We start from the raw sequence: 27,821 nt of genomic DNA on the forward strand, positions 1-27,821 counted from the left end.
AAAATAAGTTGGCAAAGTTGTAATTTTTCCAAACCCTAAAAACGGATCTGCCTAATGTACATGGTTGCTCTGTTTGAAAAAATGTATTTAAAAACTTAAAAAAATGTTTTATTTAGACTCCTAAAAATTTAGTTAAAAAAGAAAAGTAAATTAACAATGTACTAGCCCACAAGCTTTTGGAACATCAATAACAAAAGTTTATCAGGAAATAAACTATCAGGTTTAAATGCACATTTGGAGAATCCAACGAAAGTGCAGACTAATTCAATGGGGGGTAGTGAAAACAACCAAATATTTTATTTATTATTTTACATGAAAAACTTGTTAAAAAATAAAAAATAAAAATTTTACAAATAAACAGCAATTATTTTTTTTGCTTTCCTGTGCATTGATAAAAACAGTAAAATTTAGCAAAAACATTTAAAAAAAAAATTTTAAAATTGTCCTTATTTTTAGTGCAAAAAAGCAATTTCACTTTTTATCTTTAAAAAAAAAAAAAGAAATTGTTTTTATTTTTTACAACTAGTTTTAGAACTATTTGTTTTTTTTTGAAATCTTTTTTAATTAGTCAGCAAACTAATTGATATTTAAAGTTAAAAAAAAACTAATAATTAAAAATTTATTATTTATTTGTTAACTTTGTACCAATGTGCAATTTTTATTTGTCTCAATGTGCAAAAATTTAATGTATTATAAAAATTATTTAATGTATTATCAGCATTATAAATTTATTAGGTGTATTATTTTTTAATATACTGACTAACAAAAGTCACAATAAATTGTTTATCAAAAAATGCTTTTGTTTTTGTTTTATTCTTATCTGCTTTCTTCCTCAACTTGTATCGATTTTGGTATAAGAAAATAACAAATGCCCTAAAAAAAAAAAGAAAACAAAAACAGTAAAATATTTAAGTTTTATTAATTTTTTAGCAAACTTTTTTTTTTAATTTTCAATTTTTTTGTTTGTTTATTTTATTCAGATACTCTATTTCATATAGTATACGTTTACTTTCTTTGGGTATTGCTGTTTTATTCTCTGTAGTTTCTTAGAGCTTTATTTTGCTGCAAATTCTTAAAATGCCTGCTATATAAAAACGTGGTCAAGTTGTCTAAATAAATTATTTTGAACACGGACAAACAAGGCGTGCGACTGCACACGCTTTTTGGGACTGTATATGACTAAAAACACTGCATTTAAAAAATTTTGAATGAAAAATATTTTTAGGGGTCCCTCAATTTTTTTTTTTTTTCTAACATCTTCACCAACAAGGCTGCAAGCAACCACTATTAGAGTTAAAAGTTACTGGAAGAGAAAAGATGAAGCTTATAAAGCAAGATAACTAATTACAGCCTGTTGCATGAATATAAACCCTATTATTCAATTTAAACAAACAACTAAATATTTTAGTCTTAATAAAATTTAACTCAGAAAATTTAAAATAATCTAGAGAAAAATACACACAAAAAACAACAATAAAATACTAAAAATGTCTTATAAAATACTGTAAAGTCACATTTTATAGATTTAAAAATAATTTAAACTTACACCTCCAAATAAACAAACAATTCTTTCTTTTAATAATCTTGAATATATATCATATGCTCTTTCTGTTCTACCCTGAAATTATATATTATAACTATGTACATAAAAAAGTAATATATAGTATATAAAAGTAAATAGAAATAATAAATATAAAATGCAACAATACTATTAAATTTTTTACTGTGTAGAAGATGTTTTCACTTTTTAATTGTATAGTTTAGTTAATTTTTTGCCATTTAAGAATATATACAGGGGTCAAATTAGGCATATCGCAATTGCCTTTCACACTTTCACAATTAGTTTATTATTAATTTAATGTCTCTTCTTAAAAGTAAAGTTTTTGTCTAAGTTATTTATAAGGGGTCATAAAGTACATCACGCTAAATTTATATTTTGAATTTCTATTGATCTATCTTTTAAATATTGATTTATCTTTTGAAGTTCTATTGTATGATCATCACTGGCTCTCTTGTGCGAAGTTTTTCATTCAACATTAAGCGCTTTAGAATTTAAAATACTTTAAGTCTTTGCGTGGAAGCCAATAATTTTTTAAAGTTATATTTACCTTGATTTACTTAATGGATCATTATAATTCAATGGTACAGTATATTTACCAGGCTTACTGGTACTATTGCTCAACACAAAAATGATTTTTTTTATTGACAACATGACCATGACTATTTAGATGTTTTAAACATTTCAGAAATGTGCTGAAAAAAGAAATAATTTTTTTTCTAGTTTAAGTTTAGCTAAGCTAAACTTAAACTAGAAAAAAAAAATTAAAAGCGCTACAGAAAAAAAAAATAAAACAATTGCTCAAGAATAAGAAAATATATAGGCTTTAAAACAAAACTCAAAAAACCCAAACTCAAAGTGAAAATTAATTTTTTGTTACTTTTTTTTGCACTTGAAATAAATTACTTTAAAACTTATCTTTTGAAATGTTTTATTAAAGTTATGCAAAACGCTTTACAAATTAATTCTAATGATTGTTTGATAAATAAATTAATTTTATTTAAAATATTGTACATAAGTGAGATTAAATTATTGAAAAGAAACAAATTTAATACTTTTAAATTGAATGAACATTTTTTTCAAAAAGTTGCACAAAAAAAAAATTTTTTAATAATAACATAATCTTTTTAAAATAGTAATTTTTTAATCATTTCATTAGTTTCATCAGTAAGTTATTTCATCAGTATTCATTAGTCAAGTTTCATCAGTAAGTTATTTCATCAGTATTCATTAGTAAGACAGGTTTAAAAAAAAAGAAGCTTTTAAAAAATTCTTTGTAAAAATGGAAACAATATAAAACAAAAAACAAACAATTAAATCATTGCATCGCAAAGGGAAGATTTTAATTTAACTTATAATTTAAAGTAACTTAAAAAAAATATTCTTTTTAAAGATTTTTAGAATAACCTTGAAAAATAATTTCAAACGTTTAAATTTATTATAAAAATACATGCCCACCAAAAAAAATTATATATATAATAATAATATAACATTTCATTTAAACAAAATACGTTTATTTTAAACGATTATTATAATTGATTTTTGATTCATTTAAAGCCTTCACGTAAAATAAAAACTTTAGAAAAAATCAAAGATTAAAACTTATTCATAACAACAACTTTTTTTAATTGCATTTAAATTGTTAAACATTAAAACAGCTGTGGTCAAATTGTAAAGAAAAAAAATTATAAGCGTGGTCAGTTACAGCGTGCGATCGCACGTTATTTCTGTCCAAGCATAATTTACCTATAAACTAAATCAAAACAACCAGTTAAGTTACTAGAGTTAAGTTACTCAACTGTTAAACTTACTAAATATGCTCAAAAACTTGCAAATTTAGCTATACAAATGTTTATATTTATATTTTATATGTTGTTAACGCATAATAAACTTTTATCTAAAAATTATTTTGACAAGAAATCTGGAATAGAATATATAAAATGTGATACCATTATTTTTTTTATATTTTAATTTTATTCAAAGCGATATTAAGATAAAACATTTTTTATATATATGCAAGTTGTTTTTAGGATTTTTTTTGGAAAAAAAAATTTATTTGAACAAGAGAATTTTGGTCTTTTGAAATTCTCTTATTCAAATAATTTTGCGATTGAAATTTGAAATTAAAAAAAAAATTTAAAAGAATTTTAGCACTCAATAATTCTGTGTTCAAAAGGAAAATGGAGATGATTCATGAACAGGGTTCATGGCAGTTTTAGAAATCCATTTCCCCTGAGTTTTCCCTGAGTATTCCATGATTTTCACCCGATTTCAAGTACTTTTTCCCTGAGTTCAGGTGGTAAAAAGTATATAATTTTCCTTGTTAATGTTGAAGGATAAAATACTTTCGCAACTGAATCCATGTTCCCCTAATATTTTTATTATAATTTTTTAAGGAATTAAATACTTCATCTTAATTAATTGGTAGCAATCTGTTAAAGGAAGGTTTTTAAGTAATAAAAAGTACTTTAATAAGGAAACAAAATCATAAAAGTCCAATAAATATAAAAAATATATTTTCAAAAATAACAATTTGTATTTATCATATAATCTTATATAAAACTAAAAAACATTACCTGAGTTTGAGTAGTTTAATAAGGAAACAAAATCATAAAAATCCAATAAATATAAAAAATATATTTTCAAAAATAACAATTTGTATTTATCATATAATCTTATATAAAACTAAAAAACATTCCCTGAGTTTTCCCTGATTTTAAAGATTTTCAAAAAAAGTTTCCTGAATTTTCCTGAAAGTAGCAATATCATATTATGAGCATAATGCAAGTAAGGAAGAAAGTTTTATTTAAACTTTTATTTATCGTAAACATTTTAAATAATTAATTATTTTTCGTTTCTTGAAAATAGTTTTAAAAGTATAAATATTCTATTGCAAACACTAAACCAGTGATTATTGCAAACATTAAACCAAAAATTAAATTATAAAAAATTCAAATTAAAAAAAATAAATTGTTTTTCTGTTCAGGGAAATTTTTTTCCAAAAAATAATTTAAGCGTATACTTAAGAAAATATAACTCAATTTATCAAACCAAATTTTTTCTCTCACTTTTTATTACAAAACCATTGGAACAAAAAATTAAATGAAAATATCAACTTAAAACAGTTTGAATGAAAAAACTAATTAAATTTAAATTTTTAATAATACGATAAATCGAGAAGCAATATATTATAAAAAATGTGGTAATTAATGATTTTTTGCATTGATCTTTGTTTGGACTTTAGATGTAGCATGTTTTTGCGCAAATATAAAGTTCAAAGTTTTATGTAATGTTTTAATTTATTAGAAAAGTTCTATTCACTTTCTTCATTTTATTTTAAACAGTTTTATGTTATTGTTGTAAACTGTATAAAATAGGGATGTACCAGAATGGAAGTTTTGAATTCTGAATTCAATACTCTTTAAAAATAAAAAATCTTTTATTGTCAGCATAAAAGTATTTAATAGTTTTTTATAACTAGTTAAAGTGGTTTAAATATACTAAACACTTGCGTTTTTACTTTTACTTTTTTACTTTAAATTTTTAAGTATTAAGTAAAAGTATTATATTAAGTAAAAATAATTACTAGAAGTAATAGTATTAAATATGTTACTTGCTCATTACATCATAACCTGCTCACATTACACTATAACTACAACTTAAACTTCAAACTATAACTTAAGTTGTAAATTATGACAGTAACAGGTGCTATTTTAAACTCCGCCAAATGAGAATATTTAAATTTAATATTTAAATATGAGAGATATGTTTAAAAAAAAATTAGAGGTTTTTTTATAGGTTGCATAAGATGAGCAGTTTCCTAAGATGGTATAACCACTTTTATGGGTGAACTATTGGATTTTTTGCGATTTTTTTTGGCTAAGTATATTCATACAAGTTTGACAGTGTTATTTATTTTAATTTATTGGTTGTATAGTTAATATCCTTGTTTTGTTGTTAAAAAAATTTACCATCCCCGTTATAACTTTTTATTATTCAATATTTTGTAACTACATCAGAACGAAACAAGACCATCAAAAATTTATTAAATTCTCAATATTTTATGCTAATCTGCTACTAATTCCATGATTTATATAAAATAATACATAAGATGTTATCATGCTATTTAAATTATGATAGTACTTGGTGAGGTTGCCTAAGATGATATAATTTGAGACGCTCAAGATGAGATGTGGCTTTTTATAAAGAAAGGCCACATCTCATCTTATAATTCATATAATTTTTTTAAAGTTATTCTTGTTTTATGGTTGAGATAATTACTTTTTACTTTAGTATAGTCCTTAAAGATACAATTTTATTAATTTTTTTTTATGAATTTTTTGTTATTTTGAGTTCTTTTGATTTCCATAAAAAAAGTTTATCTTAGGAAACTGGTTTCCTAAGATAAGATGATTGGGCATGTTGAAAATAATACAATTTTTGGTATAAAGATATTTTCTAAATGAACTACTCATTTATATTCTTTAAGAGGAAAGACTAAATTATGATAATCTGCAAAAATAAATATAAATTTTAAAATATTTCAGCTGCAAAAAACAATGCACTGTTAACATACTCAACTTATGCAACCTTTCCTCTTCAAACTAATGTGCAACACTACCTCCACCCCATACCGCAAACCAGTGGCAAATAGGAGGAGGGGGGAGGTTCAAAAAATATTTTTATCGCGATTAGTTTTTTTTGCTAGTTAATTCAAGCCCTGATATACAATATACAAATATATAACTAAATCAATATATATATATATATATATATATATATATATATATATATATATATATATATATATATATATATATATATATATATATATATATATATATATATATATATATATATTAGCCTTATCAACAAACCCCATTAAAAACAAATTTTACAGAACTGTGTCATAAATATATATCAAAATGATAAATGGAAAAGGGCAATTCCATGTGAAAATATCCAGGCCATGCAACCCTAAGTCTCAGATTTTGCTGATTTTTACACCACTTAAAGATTTGAATAAGTTATAAACATTTCCAAAATTTATCATCTAATTCCAAATGGTTTCAAAGACATGACTCTTTAAACTCTGCCTTGAACCAACAAAATCTGCCATTTTGAAAAATGTTTTTTTGTCATTGTTTCCGTTCTGTGCACAATAAAATGCTGAAAATCTGTACACTTACATATTTTGAGGCAAGGATTCCAATAAAACAACCTAAAATATTTAAAAATAACACCTGTAATTTTGACCTTTATCATAATTTTACTGGGGCGAGTTTAGTTACAAAAATGCCGATGTAGCTCAATTTTTTTTTTTTTTAGATATCTTACTGAATAGTTTAGTTAGAGTTATTACAAAGAATTGGAGAGTGGTCTTTTCTTAAACAGAAAAATAAACATTGTCAAATATACTTAAACTTGTTACTTAAAAAAAAGGAATTGTGAAAAATGAAAGGAATGAAAGGCGGTAATCCTAAGTGCATAATACACAGCAGTTGATGTTTAATATTCGAAAAGCAGTTGTTTAATTTTTGAAAAATTTTCTACTACTACTTCCTAGTTTTTAGTATCCAGGAGGTCTAAAAATATAAAAAAGCTTATGGACTACTGATGGGAAAAAAACTTTCAGTTTTTAAACCTGCAGTCTTTAGTATAATGCCAGCAAGGACTCCAGGCCTAAAAACAATAACCTCCAAGTTATTAAATCTCATGAATATTTTTCTTTTTGCAGATCATAAGTCAACCAACATGTTTAGAGCTTCTGGACACCAGACAAAATAGAGATATAAAGCCGGAGTCCTTTTGGAAATCCACATCCCTGATTTTACTTGTTGTGAACAAAGAAACTGTATCTCAAAACTAAAAACAAAAAATAATTTTTATATATTATTTTCTAATTAATGAGACCATTCAGGTCATAAAAATTAGAAAATATAAACTCACTTATAAAAATAAAAATAAAAATTCCTACCCTCCTGTTTATTAATACCACCTTCCCCCTTCCCCCTTCCTTTCCAATCTTCCTTTATTTATTACATGTGAAAAAAACTTGATTTGTCTATTGATTGAAAAAGTCAAACAAGTTTATTAGGCTAAATTTTGTTTGATAATGTGACCATTATGTTTTATAATCATTTCTTTTCCTTTATTTACAACTTCCTCCAAAACTCTAAAACCAATTGAAAAAGGTAGCGCAAAATTAGAAACATCACCTCCTGAATTATCATAACACCTACCATTAATGCAGTACGTTGCCTAACTGGAAGTCCCTTGCCTATAACTGTAAGAACTATTTTCTTTAAAATATTTTTAGGCAAAAAAATAAAGGTAGATTGTTTATATCTGTTATGATATTCTAATGATTATTACATTCCGACTATGAATTAGGTTTTAGGCTCAATTTTATAAACTATTAAATGCGGAATTAAATAAAGTAATAAATGCTCCTTCATAAATTTCATTGTGACACGTAATGTAGAAAAAGATAAAATAATGAAATGCAGAAATTGATGGTAAACAACTTTATTAAATATTGATGTTTTTTACCAATAATAAAAAAGCAACTGTTTATTATTCATAACAATTAATTTAGTAAGTAAAACTTGTTTAGATTAGTAATAAAAATTCAATAAAGTTCTTAGAAACATAAAATAAAAAAGTCAGATTATGATTCTAAATTTCCTCATTAAATTTATCCACTAATGATATACATTTAACAATGTTTTTTATTTCTGTTTTAGGAAAGACCAAAGTTGTTATTTCTTAGCCTTGGTCTCGGCCTTCCCTTAAAGCCAAAAATTAAGGCCTTGGCCTTGAAACTGTTGGCCTTGGCCTTCAAAATAAAATATATAAAATTAGAGAATTAAAAGTTTTCATTCTTTATTTTTATGAACCACATAATTATCATTAGCCACACATTTGACACCCTTTTATCAGAAATACGAAACCTAATAAGTAATTTTCAGTAAAATTTTGCATTTTTTCTATACTTTACCCATCCAGGAGTTTGTTCACTGTTGCTTGAGTAAAAAAATATTTGTGCAACTGATGATGATGTGAGCAAAATGAGTAAAAAATATCATCAGTGAAATTGTATCTGAAATAAAATTCATCATCAATGATGCACGATTTTCCTTGCAAATTCTGATACAGACAATCACATCTTTGTCCAATTTTTTCTTTATGGCAACATGACCAATATCTTTAAACCTTTTATCATCAGAGCCATCTTCAGCAAGCTGGATTATATCAGAGATGGTTTGTCTTGGAACTTTTAATATTTTAAAGTTAATTTTTTAAATTTAAAGTATCTAAGGTGAATTTCTTTCCTTAAATAAAATTTATATATTAGTTTTCTGTTTCTTTTTGACATATGGATTTTCTTAAATGTGTTTTTTACAAAACATAATAAAGAAAAAGTATTAAATTTGTAACAAAATATAAGTATAAATATAAAATAAAAAAATATAGCATCTAAAAACAAGAAAACTTGTGGTTGTACTTTTTTTTAAGCTTCAAACTTTTAACGGATTTTTAGGATTTCAATTATATAAAAAAATACAACAAAGTATTTTGGAAGCATAATATAACATAACATAATTTCCAGCAACTCCACCTCAACAACCTCCACAAAGATTTGTTTTTTTACTTGTTTAGATTATTAAAAAAAAAGTCAATTTTACATTATTAGTGTTACCATATGTCCTCTTTACTCCCGATTTGTTCTCTTTTGTATTAAAAAATCTGTCCCAGGAAATTTCCTCAATCAGTCACAAATGTCTGGATTTTTATTTAAAACTCAACCAAAAGGTTTTTCGTGAAAAAGATCATCCATAAAGCACGCCACGCTAAATTTAATTTTTAATAGAAGTTGGAGATATTGGCTTAGACCAAGAGTGTGATTTATTTATGAAAGATTTGTTGTTAATGTACAATCCATGTTCTGCTTACCTTGAACAATGGAACTTGAACAACAATTCTTTTATTGAGTTTTATAATTTTGATTGGATAAAAGTTAAGATTAAGTTCAAACATAAGTTGGGATCAAGTTGAACCATGCGTTGAATATTTTGCTAAAAAAGATATTGAAATTGATGATTTAAAGTTGCTTGTACAGTTTCAGAACTTATGCATGTTCATGCAAGAAGCAAAATCAGCTAGTAGTGGATAAAAACCAATTTTGTAACAAATTGCTTTTATCATGAAAGATGGGCCAAATATTTTAAAACTTGCAAGAGAAAATTTTTTACTAATATTGAAAATTGCTCAGTTTTACTTCAGCATTATGTCCCCATAATGCCAATGAAGAAAGCACTTTTCCTTTGATGCATCCACAGTGGTCAAAACAAATAGACAACTTACTGAGAGCTATACTAACTGCACATTACAATTATAATCATCCTTTATGAAGACAATTTTATGAAGTGATCAAGAATGATTTTGCATTTTTCAAAAAGTTTAAAAATTCTGCTAAATATTCTGAGTCTGAGAGTGAATAAAAATGTAATTCAATGTAATTCACTTAATAGAAATGTATTTAATTAAATGTAATTTCAATCTAATTCACTTAATAAAAATGTATTTGATTAACTTTACTTTAAAGTTTGTTTTACAAAATATATATTATATATCAACACTGATTATTTTGTTAAAAAACTGCACAATTTTTTATTTATATTAGCAATTTTCATAAAAAAAAGATGTTTCTTCAAATCAAAAAAGATTTACCAAAACAACTGTCATTGGTTAAATTAGGGATAATATTTGCTTCTTTGCAAACGAAATAGTCTACAATATGTGCAATGTCTTGTATTTTAGTTTATAAAATCTTTGAAGCTCATTTAAAACACTGGTAACAAAAAAACAAAATTTGACACTGGTAATAATAAAACAATTTTCTCAATAAAAATAATAATGTTTGATAATATAACCCCTCAAAAAATAAAATTTAATAAAATTTAACATACAGACTGTTCAACTACAATTGGAACATAAAAACATTTCCAAAACTGTTTTAATCCAATTCGATTTCTGTTTGGCTTGGCAAGACGCTATAAAATATTAAGATATGTTTATCATTTTATAATAAATCACAGTGTAAAATGAAAAAAGTTTTATAAGTGATTTTCTACTAATTTATATATATATATATATATATATATATATATATATATATATATATATATATATATATATATATATATATATATATATATATATATATATATATATATATATATATATACATATATACAGTGCCGGTTTTAGCACTACCAGCGCCCTGGGCGAGATTTCTACGGCGCCTTTAGCTCAATTTAACCCCATTCAAAAAAAAGACAAAGGGTAAAATAACCAATTAGTTTCGCCCCTTTATATTCGGTGCCCTGGGCCATCGCCCAACCAGGCCCTACCCTAACGCCGCCACTGCATATATATATATATATATATATATATATATATATATATATTAAAAAAAAAAGATTTAAGTTTGAATTTTTGCCGTAATTTAAAAAACGTTAAATTTGAAGTCATATTTTATTTCTTAAAAAAAATGTCTACTTGCTTTTTTTAAAGTAAAACAGGTTAGTTTTATATCTGGTTTGTTTATGGATAGCTATATAATTTAACAAAAACTATTAGCTTTGGAAAAAAGTCAAACAAATTATTTTAAAGCTAAAAAAAAATTTAATCATGAGAAAAGGATGAATAGCAATTTCATCCCACAAGAGACAATCTTGCTGAAAAAATTTAGTAGTCGGTATGTTAATACATTTAAGACAGAGATAAATGCTTTTTATAGACATTTTTTTATATTGAACTGTGAAAAAACACAGTTTTGGTGGTGTTGAGATATTTGCATGGGTTGGACTAGATCATGTGCTGATGTGGGAGTATATTGAAGGATTTGCTGGAGCTATAAACAGTATACATAGTTCAAATGATTAACAAAAAATTATTATTGAAATACTTTTTGATAAGATATCAAAAATGTCAAAGTGCAAAAACATTTTTGGATCAAAAATTATAAAAAAAGAGAAGAAAAAAAATAGAGTTAAGATCAAAAAGATTAAAATTGTTGACAAGTGGGCCTAATTACACTACTGCTGTGTTTTGATTATTTACTCTGTTTATTTAAGAGTAGAAAAACTTATAAGAATTAAAATTGTTGTTGTTCTTTATTCAAGTGTTTCTATTTTCTGCTCTTATCAAAACAAATATGGATAGAGCCCTAAGACCTTCTCACTTTGATACATTACCAAACTCACCTTCTGCAACAAAATTATTTAAACATTGGCTCAGAACATTTGAGTATTATCTTGATGAACTCCCTCAAGAACTCAATAAGTTAAAAATCCTGACTAACTTTGTTGTGCCTGATGTTTATCAAATAATAAGCGAATGTCCTAATTATGAAGCAGCGATACAAGCTTTACAATTTGTGTACATCAAACCATCTAATGAGGTTTATGCACGACACATTTTGGCAACACGAAAGCAACAGCCAGGAGAAAGTTTTGACATGCTGTTAAAGTTTTAGCAAAGGAATGTAACAAATTCAACTGTAGCTGCAATAACAAAAAAGCCAAAGCAATTTAACTCAAATTCTGTTTCAAATTGTTGGAACTGTGGAAATCAAAGACATACTAAAGTTGTTTTTTCCTGCTAGAGAGTCAATTTGTTTTAATTGTGAGAAAGTTGGTCATTTTGCCAAGTTATGTAAATCTTTTAAACTTACAACATGAATCTTGATATGTGATATAATGATAGTGGTAGCACTGATAGTTTTATTCACCCTCAATTGGTACAAAAACTAAACCTAATAGTTCATAGACAACCAAAAACAGGTATCTATGGCTTCATCTTCTTTATCTAGTACAATTTGTGGAGTAGTTTTTGTTAATATTTCAATGAGCATTATAAACTAGTGAAACTGAACATCTTAAATGAGTTATGCATGGATGTTATTCTGGGTCTTGATTTTCAAAAACAACACAAAGCTGTAACCCTTAAATTTGAAGGAAAAAAACCCCTATTATTAATTTGTGGTCTGTCGAAGTTGAACCTATCTCCATCTAGTCTATTTGGCAATTTATCGCCTAACTGTAAACCAATAGCTTCAAATCTCGTCGATATAGCAAGGAAGACCAGTCATTCATTGAAATGGAAGTACAATGTATGCTTAAAGAGGACATTATTGAACATACAAATTTTACCTAGAGCTTATGGCAATATGAGGTAAAACCCATGAGTAGCATGATAGTAAACTGGAAAAATTTCTCAATACAGATAAAACTCAATTTTTTTCAGCCAATGGTTATCACAATAAGTTAGATCTTCCTATATTTATAAATGGTGATGTACTTAATGAGTCATCTACTCTTCATCTTCTAGGATTAACTTTTACTTCCAATCTTTCTTGGAAACCATATATCAAATCAGTTGCAAAATTAGCATCTGCTAAGGTTGCATCTCTTTATCAAGCTCAACACTTTCTTACTTCGGATTCTATTCTCTATCTCTATTAATCTCAAATCCGGCCTTGTATAAAATACTGTTGCTGTATCTGAGGCGGATCTTTTAATGATGCCTTTTTTCTTTTAGACAAGGTGCAAAAACGCATTGTAATCATAGTTGGACCTGCTCTTGCAGCCAACCTCCTACTATTATCACATCGTCGTAATGTTGCTTCTCTTTCTTTTCTGCAATTTCTATAATGGGCACTGCTCTAAAGAGCTAGCGTCTCTTGTACCATCTACTAAAATTCATTCTCATGTTACTCGTCATTTAATCTCATCTTTTTTCTCATCCTTTTTCTGTGACTTTCAAATCTCATCCTTTTTCTGTGACTGTTCTTAAGTGCTCAAAAAACTCTTAGTCTAGTTTTTTTCCTGGAGCATCAGTTCTTGGGAATTCACTTCCTTCATCTTGCTTTCCTGATTCATATAATTTGCAATCCTTTAAGTCGTCCGTCAATTGTTATCTTGCTCTACAATCTTCACCTTTTCTCTTCCAGTAACTTCCAACTTTAATTAGTGGTTGTTTGCAGCCTTGTTGGAAGCAAAGATGTTTAAAAAAAAAAAATCAGCTGAAAATATAAATCTTACATATAATCATGATAAATGTAGCTTTTCCCAAGATAAAATTTGCATTCTTGGTTATCTTATAGAAAAAGGAAAACTCAAATCAGATCCCAGTCATCTTCAACCTATGAAAGAGATGCCTCCTCATGATGTTAAATCCATGAAGCGCATCATCGGACTATTCCAAACTTTTCCGACAAGATAGCATCTCTTACCAGAAACACCAAGTACACATTAGATTATCAGTGTGTAAATGATTTCACTTTACAATTACAACTTAAACAAGGCATTGCAAATGCTGTGACAGATTATGTGGACGAAAATGTTCTGCTTGAAGTAGAAACTGATGCATCTGACATTGCTATACCTGCAGTTCTTAATCAAAATGATCACCCAGTTGCTTTCTTTTCAAAATCATTTCAAAAATATGAGCTCAAACATCCCTCTATTGAAAAAGAAGCTTACACAATAATAGAAGCAGTCAGACATTAAAAACACTACCTTATTGGACGCAATTTTAGGCTTATTACTGATTTGATTGTTATTTAAATTGTATCCTATATTTTTGAAAACATAACCATATTTTTAAAAACATTAATCAAAGATTAAAAATGATAAAATTTATCAATGGAAAATTGAACTATCTTGCTATAATTATGAATACATTGCTCAGCAATAAACACTTACAACTTAATTCAGCTTTATAAATCACTCTGTCATTCTAGAGTAACTAGATTTTATGCCTTTATTAAAAATCATAATTTACCTTTCCCAATCATATTAAACTTATAACTAATCAGTGCAAACTATGTTGTGAATGTAAGTCTAAATACTATAACCCACTAAAATCTAATTTAATAAAGGCGATACAACCATTGGAACACAACAAGTATTCTCGGTTTTTGGTTTGCCAAATTATATCCATTCCGATAGAGGTTCAGCCTTCATCAGTAAAGAATTATAACAATACTTGCTAGAGAAAAGTATTGCGACAAGTCATACTACAGCATATAATCTCCAAGGAATGGACAAGCTGAAAATTATAATGGAACCATAATGAAGTCTATTGAGATTGCTACTAGATAACACAATTTACGCATCAAAGCTTGGGAAAAAGTATTGCCAGATGCTCTCCATTCTATAAGATCCTTAATAAATACTAAAACAATGGAGACACCTCATGAAAGAATGTTTAAGCACCTTCGTAAAACAGCCACTGGATGCACTTTATCTTCATGGTTAAGTCATCCTGGACCAATACTAATGAAAAGACAGTTTAACTCATAGATGCTAATCCTCAATATGCTCACATAAGGTATCCAGATGGAAGAGAAACCACAGTTTTGCTAAGACACTTAGCTCCAACAAGTTCTGTTCCAATCATTGATCAAACAAATCATATTGAACCTTTACCAGAGAATGCTTTTAATAAACATTCTTATGCTTATAAACCATAAACACCTGAAAAATATGGACTTACCAATACCATTTCTGAAAACTCTACTAATCAGCCTCCCTTTATCAACCTCCACTAGCAGAAAATCTTGTCAATGATTCTTGTCCGATCGATCCATTGTTATCAATAACACCTGGAAAAGACACACGTAGATCCTCAAGAGTCGACCCTTACGGCTTATAGAAGGATATACATGAAGAACCTTGTTTATATTATGTTCTGTTTATATTATGACTGCAGAGAATGTTGTGTTTTGATTATTTACTTTGCTTATTTGCTTAAAACTTATAAGAATCAAAATTGTTGTTGTTCTTTATACAAGTGTTTCAACTACCTTACAAAATAAATTTTTTTTGCTGATTACAATTTGAGACTTAATTTTATATAATTTAAAAATGCTGAAGTCAAAAACAATACCTTTTTTTCATTGGACATCTGGTTTTTACAATAAATAAGATTTTAATTAGTTTATACCATAAATTTCAGGGGTAGATCCATAGGGAGGGGAGGCATGGGGAGCCTGACTCCCTCCCTTACAACATTAAAAACAAACATAGAAAAACAAACTTTATACAAAGCTATATGTTAGACAAACATCAATAAGTTATAATTTACAGAATAAAGTACATTGAAGCAAGAAAAAAGCTGGGTTTTTTTGTCTTTTTTTGAACATGTTTAATGACCTGAACATCTCTTTTCAAAGACCAGCAGCCATCAGCCATAATATTAGTGTTCCATTGTCCTTGTTAGTTCTTTTTCATGGTTTTAATATTTTGATAAAGACACTTACCTTGTTTCTTGCTTACAGCTTTAAAATTTAATAATTACCGATAAGCACCTTCTTAATCAGATCAAACAAAAGAAGCATGGAAAATCATCTTTTTGGCCAAGCAGGCACATTACTTTAATATTACAACAGATGATCCAATTATGCTTGTTGTAATTGATTTTCTCTAATATCTTCTTAGTGCTGTCATAACTTTCCTATAATACTGTTGAATATCCAATGAGTATAATATATATATATATATATATATATATATATATATATATATATATATATATATATATATATATATATATATATATATATATATATAATTGGAACAGCGTTTTAAGTGGAACACTTGTATTTATTTTGGAAAAAAAATGAATTATGACTATACTTTTTGCTAGTAAACGTCTTATTTTCTGTTTCAACAGATTGTGAAAGTTATCCCTTAAAAAAAGCACATTTAAAGCTTTTTTGTGTCACTTTTTTTCGGTGATCGCACTTCATGTTCACACTATATTGATTGCACTTAGTAAATTATACTATTATAGATTATACGGTTTTTTGTGTTTAATGCGGTAAGATTTAAAATGCAAATAAAAACAAAAACTTAGCTTATAAGTTGCTGCAAGCATGGTATTGCAGTGATATACTTAATTAGTCATCAAATCGGTATTGCATGTGCATGCACAAAATATTTAACCTTCAAAGAATTTTTGAAAAATTTTGCTTTGGGGTCGGAGTCAGAGTACAACTCCAACAGTTGTACTCTAAAAGTTTCAACAATTGGAGTTAAAGTCTGTAATTTTCTTTACAACTCTCCACCCCTGGTAGCAACCATAAACATTATTGCTTTTTAATCGATAAAATAAAATTACAAGTTTTGAATGAACTTTTTAAATTGTCACTGTAAAATAAAAATTAATTTTTTTAAATGATTTTTGTTGATTTTCTAGGTATTTTTTGAAAAGAAACAACCAATTCCAATTAAAGAATCAAAGTGTTACAATTTAGGAAACCAGCTTGGTTGCCTTGATTGGAAGTGGTAAAATGGTACCATTGCAAAAAATAATTTATTTTCGATAACAGTGCAATCATAATAATAACTCAAATTATTCAAATTATTATTATGATAGTCAAATTATTATTATGATAGTAAAATACAATTTGTTACATAAATACGCTATAACTTATAGTGTATTTATGTAACAAATTATTACTCTATTTTTGTAACATTAATTTATACAACGTTTTCAGAAACAAAAAATAATGAAAGGAAAGGTTGCTGCTTCATGCCAACTCTCAGTCGATGTAGCAACATTCCCTTGTGGCATCAGGCCATACGATTGTCAATGTATGTACTGAAGTCCTCAGCATTATATATATATATTATATATATATATAATATATATATATGAATATATATATGTATATATATATATATATATATATATATATATATATATATATATATATATATATATATATACATATATATATATATATATATATATATATATATATATATATATATATATATATATATATATATATATATAAATTTAGCTATATAACACATTAGCAAACATGGTTCTTTTGTACACTAACCATTATAAATACCTGGGATATCTGATCTTAAATAACATGCACGATGAAATCGTCTACATGTTGCATATAGTAATGCATTTTGACTGATTCTAAACAAACTTTGGAACAGTTAGCGAAGTATTTTTAAGGCACGGTCCATCCACTAATGGGTGAGAACTTATGAGAACTTCATCACAAAATCTTTCGTAAACTCATACAGGTTCTTGCAATTTCCATTTATAAATAAATGGAGAGCAAAGTTATACTTATGATACCTTTTATTTATTATTTTTACTTATATTTCTTACATGGCAATTATTTTATTCTCTTTATTTTATTTACTGTATCCTTATTATTTTTTTGGGCCTTGAGGCTGTAAATGAAACTTGAAGTTTGGAAATGAAACTTCAAGTTTTAAAGTTCATGGGACATTCATTATGTTAGCAAAGTAATGGCGAGAGGAGTGTAAAGAAGTTAGACAATTATTAGGAAATTATAGGGATTCCTATCATTACTATTATAGGAATTCCTATTATTATTTTGTATTGTTGTAATAGCTATTTTATTTTTAACCGTTTAAAACAAATTTTCAAATCTAAATCTAATGCATAGGTTTTAGCATACTAAGTCTATAGTCTTTAGCATACTAAGTCAAACTTATCTGTTTAGAGTTTTATCTGTTTATCTTTCTTTTAATAATTTATTAAATAAAGTGATCCATTACCGACTGAATCGACTATTATCAGTTTTTTCATATTCAACTTTTTAATTAAATTAATTAAGTCCAAAAAGAATGTTTATAAAAAAAAATTTTGTTTAAAAAAGGCTAATAAAAAGTTTCCAGCAAATATTGAAATTACGAATTCTAATGGATTACTTACAAAAAAGTTAAAAGTTGCGTGTGTCATTTCTTTTTTTTTTTTTTTTTTTTTTTTTTTTTATTACATAAAAAAAAAGTTTCTTGAAATGTTATAATCATAAATGAAGGAAACGGTTTGCCAGTAAAAAGTTCGCTAATAATTTATATATTGAAAATATATTTTTTCACGTTACAACAAGTACAAGATGTTCCTATAAACAAAATAAGATAATTTTTTGGCATAGATAAATTTAAAAGTTAAATTTAGTAAAAGATCGATACATGACTCTGTTAGTACGACAACTTTGTTTTACTTTTATTTTTGACTCTTTTTATTAAATTCTATTTACAACTTTTATACAGAAACAAAAATTCTCGAGGGCGTAATTATATACAAAAATAGCTAATGACTTGACTAATAAATTACATCAAGTAACTTTAATAATATTATGACAAGAATTTTGCAAACTTAACAATAAAGTTTCATAACGATCAGCTATTATTACATCACCCCAAGAATTGAAGTTCTTAAGTAACATAGTCATTTAGTATGTCGGCTTTCTCCTTTCTCTGGTGGATCGTCTGATCGCTGGTAATAAACTATCCACGATTTCTCTGCCGTGCAGCAAAAATGTCTAAATCTTCTAAATCACTTTCATCACTGTCGACCTCTTCACTGACAACAATTTCACTTAAAGCGTTTGAAAAATTTGAGGCAGGAGGTATTCTGACGTCTCGCACATGTCTTGCTACACCATCAATTTCAATATTTGTGTTTGTGAGTATGTCAGTTACAGTACCAATTTTCCAAACTGAAGTGCACTTTGCACCAGCGGGGCGAACATAAACTTTTTCTTCAATTCTATAAGTTTTCATAACTTGTCGTGATCTTTCCTGAGTTTTAATGTTTTTCTCCTCTTGAATTGGTAGACGCCAAACGTACTTATTTTTTTGAGAAGCAGGTGCAGATTCCTCATTTGTTCCTACCGTTGGTGTTGCATTGTACCAAACTACCGCTACCAACAGGCATATTTGTGCCCTCGCAGCTGTTCGTTTTACTGTGCGGTGGTTACGCTCCACAATCCCATTTCCTGATGGTCTATATGCACATCTATACTTCTTTTTTACACACCATTTTTCACATATGTTTAAAAATTAACTAGACTTAAACACCGCTCCATTATCCATCAACAGTTTTGCGGTGGGCCATGCTCCCTAAATACGGATTCCAATTGACTTGCTACATTTTTGGTATCTTCGCGAGGCAACTTTCTCCAAATTGCAAGCCGACTTGGTCAACAGTCAATCATTGTTAAATATGGCGACCCTTTATAGTGAGTCACATCACAAGCAATTCGATACCATGTTTCTGGTACATCTAGCACTCCATTTTCCCATTTTACTGGCACTGGATCAATTGAATTACATTGACAACATTTGCGAACACATTCTTCAACATCTTTTATTAATACGTGCGGAAGTCTTCGTTGCACTGTAAACATTGTCTGATTAACGCCAAAATGATGCTTTGAGTGACAATTATGAATTTCTTCAGCAATATGTGGAGTAAGACATAGCTCTTTTGTATTTCTTCGTGAAAGCTCATTTAACCAAGTCTTTGGAACTCTTGTCAACATGTCAGCTTTGTTTTTGAAAGACAGAACCCATTTTAACGTGATGTTTATATTATATTTTTTTATTAAGTCTTGCAATAGAGAAAGTCTTCTTTTAATTCTGATTATGCATTTGATCGAATCCTATGACTTTCAATCAGCATACTTTTTAGCCATCCATGAACTGTTACTGAATCAGTGAATACTGACAACTTCTTTATATCCCACTTAGCAGATAGGTTTATCCCACGCACCACAGCATCTAATTCAGCAATATTAATATGCATAACATCATTTATACTTCGAAGCCAGGCTGCATCCTCAATTATTACGCCATTGTATTCTATAGCAACTCCTATTGCCATGCTGCTAGCATCACACCACAATGTTGCTCCATTTTGAATCCCTTTAGCATTCCATTTCCCTTTCACAGAATCACAAACTTCTAATTGGCGCAATATTTCAATCAACCATGACTGAGCTTGATCTCCGATTAGATCATCCCAAGCATTTCCTTGACTATGACGTTTTAAAAAACTGCAGGCAATTCTGAGCCACCCTCCAACAGGATAGTGACCTAATAAGTGTCCACATATTGAAAAAAGTTTCCGTCGTGATGCAACGAACAAAATCGTGCAATGTGTCCAGATTCTCCACACCTAAAGCATTTTATTCCATCGCTAACAATTCGTTTCTTCGTAAAACAGATTCGGGCAACATGTCCAGGCTCACCACACTTGTAGCAGTTAAAATCGGTAGCGGATGGTTTTTTAACATTTTTATAGAAACCAGAGGTTGTTGTTGAAACATACTCTTCTTTTGTTTTTTCCGTCATGAGTACTCGTGCATGGTTTAATGCATCCTGTAACCTGATCCCAAGTATTTTCACTTGTGCTCGTAGCTGCTTTGAAATTTCAACAAAAACCTTTTATCTAAAAGATGAACGATGTATAGGAGGAAAATTAAGCAAAGTTCGTTTAACAAGCTTAGCAGCAGGAAATGGAGTTGGTAAAAAGCTGCCTATGTTTATAATCGGAAAAGCAAAAAAACCACGATGTTTCAAATGTGTCAAAAGCCTACCTTGTCAGTACCAGTACCAAAATAATTCCTAGATGAACTCTGAAATCTTTACTGATTATGTAAGGAGACTTGACGCAAAGTTTAATGCTGAGGGTAGAAAAGTTGCACTAATCATAAATAACTGCCTAGCTCATCCTAATGTTGAAAATCTCAAAGCAATGGAATTAGTATTTTTACCACCAAACACCAAAGCGCAACCAATGAACCAGGGAGTCATAAGTGCATTGAAGACTTTATATCGCACAAATGTTATGAGGCGTCAGATAAAATACATCGATGCTGGTAAAAGGACCCAAAATATCAACATTCTTGAAGCTATGAGCATGTTAGTCAAGTCATGGGGTGCTGTATCGACTAACACTGTAATAAATCGTTTTAGAAAGGCAGGCATCTCAAAGGAAATTCCGATTGCGAGTATAAATGGTGAAGAAGATCCTTTTGAATTGCTTGAAGAAAACGTCAAAGAACTTAGATCACGTGGCTTAAGTAAAGAAAGATTTTGCTGTTGAAGATTACGTAAACATAGATTTTGATATTTTTACAAGCGAAGCAATCGCTATCACAGATCGAGAAATTCTGGATTTCATTTTAATCAACGATTGTGCTCAGGTAGATGAGGAGACGAAGATTCGAACGATTCGCCTCCCGTAAAGCCAAAATTATCAGAGGTTACACGTGCAATAGAGTTAATTGAATGTTGGTCTCTTTTTGAAAATAACGGTGTCGAAATCCGACAATCGCTAAACCTAGTATCAAAGATGTTTGATAAACATTCTTTAGAGGCAAAAAAGCAATTGAAAATGGACGATTTTTTCGAAAAATTGTAAATATTTTATTTCTTTATTTTAGATTGTTTTTTTTAGGAGGTAAAGACTTAAACGGCATCTTATTCCAAAGTTTTTCTTCTTTTTTACTTTGTACTACTGTTAAAATTTATTAGTAACTTGAAATTGGTCACTTTAAAGAAGATTTTCAGTTATTCGAACTTTCGGCTATTCGAAGTAAATTCTTGTTCCCTTTGGAGGTTCGAATAACCGGGAGTTTACTGTATCGTCTGAAATTGCTAGATTCAAATTTTAAAATGTTATGAAATTCAAAACATAATATACAAGGGAATAGATTGACCACCAATTTTTAAACGGATCCGTATATATATTATGAAACTGATCCACATCCGAGGTTTGGATCCGTTTATTAACGTCCTCAAAATAAGTGAAAACAGTTTATAAATTTTAATAGACTGTTTTTTTCTACAGGAAAAATGCATGATCCCCAACAAGCATAGGCGTAGAACTTTAATTTTCCCGGATTGGGCTTAAACTATTTGGTAGATGTTGAAACTCTATAATAAGAAATAACAAATCTTTTCAATGAGCACAAAAATATAATTTATTTTCTCAAGGAAAATGTGTTCATGCGTATGGAGGCATGCATTATAAACTCATCGATCAAATGATAAGATCAAGAGTGGAAGCAATATCGCAATGGTAATTTAAAAAAGCAAGATGATTTTATCGCTCTTGAGACATTGCAGAACGCAAATAAGTCTTCAGTTCAAAGACAAGAAAAAGAGCGCTAACACATACAGGAAGTGACAGGCATACATAGTAAAAAATCTTCACCAGCTTCACAAACCCGGGAATCAGCGGAATTAATTGAGAAAGAGCGCCATCATGGCGTACAAGTGTGCTTAAAAATGATGTAAAATGATTTAGTTGAATGTTCTTGAATTTGAATGATCTACAAATATATTGCGATGTAGTTTTAGTCTTGTATAACATTCAAAGTCATCTTTCTAAAAAACCTCAAATAATCCTACATCCAAGGACTGACCAATCATAAATTTTTCTACATTTGTTAAATCCTCAGTGGTCTCAGTCGGTTCGTTATAGGGTAGTCTTACGTTTTTCACCTCGTTTTTCAACTTTTGATTTATAATTTATGGCATTTGAAATCATCATTGCTGAACACCCAAGAGTATTTTGTATATATGAGTAAAATTTAACCTATCTATGATACTTCAAAATAATGTAGCATTCTGGCGTACAATGACGTCCTCGGCCCACTTTGAAAGATTTCGATTCTAAACCTTTTAAAACGAGATTGACGAAAAGAAACGAAGCAATTTATCGTTTCGGAAGACATTCGCTTACTTTTAATTTACCGTTACCATCTCGTTATAACGATAAACAAAAAAATCTAATCTCGCTTCATTTTGAGACAAAACGAGACTTTATCCAAAAACCTCTAATTCTTTTGCTGTACCAATTTAATGAAAATTGCCATACTTGATTTTAAATTACAGCATATTTTTTTCGCAAAATATTAGGTAATGCTTTAGCCAATCAGAAACCGTTGTTTCTCATTAAAGTTTTTTAGTTTTTAAGTGAGAAAGTTCTTTAAAAAAGCAGCGCTAAACTTAGGTTGAAAAAACGACACGAGAAGACTTCACGCAGTTAATACAATAATTAGTTGTAAGACTTTAATATATAGATATAGAAATAAATATCAAACAAATATTAAAATAATTCTCTTTGTTATAATAAATAAGAAAGAAAAAACATATATATATATGCATATATATATGCATATATATATATATATATATATATATATATATATATATATATATATATATATATATATATATATATATATATATAGAGAGAGAGAGAGAGAGAGAGAGAGAGAGAGAGAGAGACACGCACATACATACATACATATATATACACATACATATAAATCATAATACATGTAATACATACATAGACATATAAAATAACATACAATATAAATTATAGACAAATGCTTATTTATTGATCATTCAGTAGAAAGTACAACGGGTACTGATGCTGGTCGAGTACAATTTACTGTTATAAAGTAAATATGAAACTTCATAATTCCTAATTTCTTGTTGTGTTAGTATACGAGAATAAAAAGCATAATAAAGCGTTGATTTTTTCATAAAATAAAGTATTTCAAAAATCGAATTATGATAAACTTGCATGAAAATTTCGAAAAATTTATACAAATTTAGAGAATGAATGTTGCGTTTCTGCTTGGTTTTATTCCGAATTTCTCGAGTCTCGTCAAGCCTGATTTTTCAACAATAAAATTTTTCCCGTCATTAATTTTTTTTTTCTTTCTTGTTCTAATTTTAACCCCTTAACTGTGTCTGACGGATATATCCGTCTTTCAAGGGTGTAGCTCTACGTGTGTCTGACGGATATATCCGTTTATTGGAACTGTAGGCTTATATGTATCTGACGGAAATTTCCGCATTTTGGAACTGTTGCACCGTTTGTGACTGACGGATATTTCCGTTTTTTACTTGAGTTAAACAACAGATCAGATCAGATAAGTTAAAAGCAAGTTTGTTATTTATGTTATGTAATAGCTTTTAACAATAGTATGGTCTTCATTTTATACTCTAGAGTTTTTTCAAAATATAGCTAATAGCTTTATATGACAATGCTTTAGTTTAGTGGAAAAGTAAACATGGCTTCGGCTAGAAAATCTTACCCTAAAAGAAGTAATTATTCTGTTCAAGATCTAATTGAATACATGGGAGAAAGCGATGAATTATCTGATATTAGTTCTAATGATGGTTCTTCTAATGAAGGTTCAGTTAAATCTGTTACAGAAGAAGAAATAATTTGCTCATCATCAGCAGATGATGATAATGAAACTGACCTTCTTGACACTGATGTAATGCAATTAGAACAAGATAATACAAACGATGAACCGAATTGGGTTAAAATAGACGGTTATAAAGCAAATTTTGCTAAATTTGAGGGTAATGCGGGACCTCGTCCAAGTTTTATAGTTAATAGGACTCCTCTTACTATATTTGAAGCATTTGTAACAGACGACCTCGTTGATCTTATTGTCGAGCAAAGTAACCTTTTCGCAGTACAATATCGTAAAAATAATATAATTAAAGATAAATCCCGAATTCAAAAATGGATACCTTTAGGCAGAAACGACATCAGGCTCTATATAGCATTCATTTTATATCGTGGAATCTTATGGAAACCAACACATGCTATGTATTTTTCAACAAACCCTCTGTTTGACACACCAATAATAAGAAAAGTATTGTCTTTTGATAGGTTTTGTCTTATTGAGAAGTTTCTTCATTTTGTTGATAACAGTAGTTTGCCAATACATTTCTGTAAAAAAGCAAAAATTAAACCGATCTATGACTACCTAGTAAACAAATTCAAAACTCTGTATATACCAAATAAAAATATATCAATAGACGAATTACAGCTGCTTTGGAAAGGTCATTTAAGTTGGAAACAATACATTCCAAGCAAGCGTTCCAGATTTGGAATGAAGTCCTTTGCATTATGTGAATCAGCTACTGGCTATATTTGGAATTGTTTTTTGTACACTGGTAAGGAAATGACTGAAAGTTTTGCACCAGACTTGAAAAAATACAAATATCAAGCTACTAAAATTGTTATTACTCTAATGGATAATTTAATTGGTAATGGCTATTGTTTACACATTGATAATTGGTATACATCTTATGAAATTTGCAAAGTATTGCTGGATCATAATACTGATTGCATTGGTACATTACGTAATAATCGCAAACAGTTACCGCAGGATATAAAGAATCTAAAATTAAAATTGGTGATACTTTAGTTCGATATGATACTAAAACAAATATAATGTGTACCAAATGGAGAGACAAGAAAGATGTGCACATGCTGAGTACCTGTGTTCAAAATGATACAATCACTGTTAATAGAGCTGACAGAGAAAAAAATATTCCTCTAGTGATACATGAATATAACAAAAACATGGGTGGTGTTGACCGATCTGATCAAATGTTGACAACATATGAATCCGAAAGAAAAAGACTTAAAAAATGGTACAAAAAGATTTTTATGCATTTGATTAGCGTTTGTGCATTCAATGCAAATATTATAAACAATAAGTTATCACCTAATATGACATCCTTACAGTTTAGAGAGTCCATTATCAAAGAGAGCATTGTTAAATACCATGAATCAATCGAGAAAAAAAGAAGTCGAACTCGAGTATTACCTTCTCCTTTAAGATCAATAGAGCGTCATTTTGTTGATGCTATACCAGCAACAGAAAAAAATATGAAACCAAGTAGAAGGGGTGTTGTCTGCTCTGAAAACAAGATTAGATCAGATACCCGATATATGTGTCAAGACTGTAATGTTGGTTTGTGTGTTGTGCCTTGTTTTAAAATTTACCATACAAAAGAAAAATTTAAAGGTTTTTGTAAATAATTGAACTTTTGTTATTATTTTTTAAATGTCTTACAAACCTTTGTTTTATTTTTTTGTTGCCTATAAAATTTAGTTCCTCGTTGATATTAGCAAGAAATGTTAAATGCTATTAGGGTTTTTTTTTTTTTTTTTTTGCAATTTTCGGCGTAATAAACGAAAATTAATTAAACAGTTTAAAGAAATCGTTAAACAAAATATTTTGCCGTAAATATCAACGTGATTTTTAAAATTACGCCACAGTTAAGGGGTTAATTGATTTCTCGTTACCGCTTCAAATAATTCTGAGATGCAACAGCTTAGTTTAGAAAAGACTTAAACCATTGAACATATACAAATAGAAAACATCAATACAACTTATTTCAATGCGTTCCCTAAATTACAAAATTATATCAAAAATAACGGTAATAAATATATATGAATTAAATTCTCATTTTACTAATCTCATTCTTGTATATACGCACAAAAAATTTAGTCTTTCCATATTATACAAGAGAGTAATAATTTTTTAATACTGCTATTTTCATGCTCACAAGCAGTATTTTCAAAAAAAATCAAGTTAGTGACTAAAAAATTCACTCTTGAATATAGACCATGATGTAAGCACAGTTTTCGCCGGAAAAACAACAGTTTCACTTTAGTTCCACATCTAATTTCTTCGTAAAATGATTTAAATTATACTTTGATAGTTATGTAATGATAGATTGATGACACATACCATACCTAAAATATTGTTTTGACATCGCTCCTTAGTGTTATCAACAAATAAATCTAATATGAAGTGCAGACATCTTTGTTAGTAATTCTCTGAATACTCGCGAACATTATTGATTACCAACATTTGAGCAAATTATGACGCATGCGCATAATAAATGTCCATTAATAAACCACCGTGGCTTAATCTTGGTTTCAAATAGTTGAAGAAATGCTGAACAACAGTTGTTGCAGAAATTAATTAGTTTCCGCAATAATTGCATTACAAAATTAACTTGTTGTAAAACAGACGTTAAGTTGCGCAACTTACGCTAGAAAATGTTTTTATTTGTCGTACAACTATTGGAAACCAAGCTTAATGGTTGACTACCAGCACATTAAAAACACTTTTTTATTTACAATTATTTAACAGAAAGTTTATATATGAATTGTTAAATTTTTATAGAAAATATTTTACATTTTTCATTCGTATCGCATTCGTTTTTACAAACAGGTCCATTTATTTAATTTATTCTTTTATCCATTCAGCATACCAGAGGCATAATTCCGGTACTATCTATTTAATGTCTGCTCAATTCAGCTTCTTAATATTCAAATAAAGGAATGAATACAAGTACATTTGATGCGATCGCTCTTTTTTTGTGCAGAATTGAAAAACTGCATTTCGTATGGCATCTACATATTTACTTATATCACAACGGTTCAATATCATCTTCTGTGCGATGCATGGCGAAGAAATTCTTCTGCTGCAACACGAGTTGGATCATACTAAAGCAAATTTCAGAATTGAAATACAAAACACGTCTAATTTTTCTAACTATTACCT

At 28.3% G+C, this 27,821-nt stretch overlaps 4 protein-coding genes across 8 annotated transcripts in view; 2 read left to right on the forward strand and 2 right to left on the reverse strand.

The window, feature by feature from the left end:
- LOC100202466 (ATP-dependent Clp protease proteolytic subunit) overlaps window positions 1–18,878 on the reverse strand; it is a 59,190-nt gene extending 40,312 nt beyond the window's left edge. The window contains exons 1-3 of one of the 2 annotated variants that reach the window (XM_065818552.1): window positions 18,825–18,878; window positions 10,531–10,614; window positions 1,547–1,618 (exon numbers count right to left, since the gene is read on the reverse strand). In XM_065818552.1, the coding sequence (XP_065674624.1) occupies window positions 1,547–1,618; window positions 10,531–10,614; window positions 18,825–18,863 (195 nt within the window). In that variant the 5' untranslated portion in view covers window positions 18,864–18,878. Of the gene's footprint in view, window positions 1–1,546; window positions 1,619–10,530; window positions 10,615–18,340; window positions 18,441–18,824 lie in introns of those variants that run through there. The other variant, XM_065818553.1, reaches the window with a different exon arrangement.
- A 2,165-nt stretch (window positions 18,879–21,043) lies between these two features.
- Window positions 21,044–21,520, forward strand: LOC136090953 (tigger transposable element-derived protein 4-like). The gene has a single exon (XM_065817930.1). It carries the CDS (start codon window positions 21,044–21,046, stop codon window positions 21,518–21,520), a length of 477 nt encoding a protein of 158 aa, XP_065674002.1.
- A 2,989-nt stretch (window positions 21,521–24,509) lies between these two features.
- On the forward strand, window positions 24,510–25,664 carry LOC136090954 (piggyBac transposable element-derived protein 4-like). Its single transcript, XM_065817932.1, has one exon. It carries the CDS (start codon window positions 24,510–24,512, stop codon window positions 25,662–25,664), a length of 1,155 nt encoding a protein of 384 aa, XP_065674004.1.
- A 1,747-nt stretch (window positions 25,665–27,411) lies between these two features.
- Window positions 27,412–27,821, reverse strand: part of LOC100212431 (YTH domain-containing protein 1) — a 39,275-nt gene continuing 38,865 nt past the window's right edge. For all 4 annotated transcript variants that reach the window (XR_010643461.1, XM_065817241.1, XM_065817240.1 and 1 more), the window contains one exon: window positions 27,412–27,763. Coding sequence is in view for 3 of the 4 variants with exons in the window: in XM_065817241.1 (XP_065673313.1) it covers window positions 27,704–27,763 (60 nt within the window). In the remaining variant the exon portion in view is untranslated. The remainder of the gene's footprint in view (window positions 27,764–27,821) is intronic.

The sequence above is a fragment of the Hydra vulgaris genome, chromosome 14 (assembly GCF_038396675.1).
Source record: "Hydra vulgaris chromosome 14, alternate assembly HydraT2T_AEP".
In the NCBI taxonomy this organism is placed as follows: domain Eukaryota; kingdom Metazoa; phylum Cnidaria; class Hydrozoa; order Anthoathecata; family Hydridae; genus Hydra; species Hydra vulgaris.

Excerpts from the sequence above, each read along its gene's own strand:
- LOC136090954 (XM_065817932.1), top strand. The coding sequence starts at position 24,510 with ATGGCTTCGGCTAGAAAATCTTACCCTAAAAGAAGTAATTATTCTGTT.
- LOC136090953 (XM_065817930.1), top strand. The coding sequence starts at position 21,044 with ATGAACTCTGAAATCTTTACTGATTATGTAAGGAGACTTGACGCAAAG.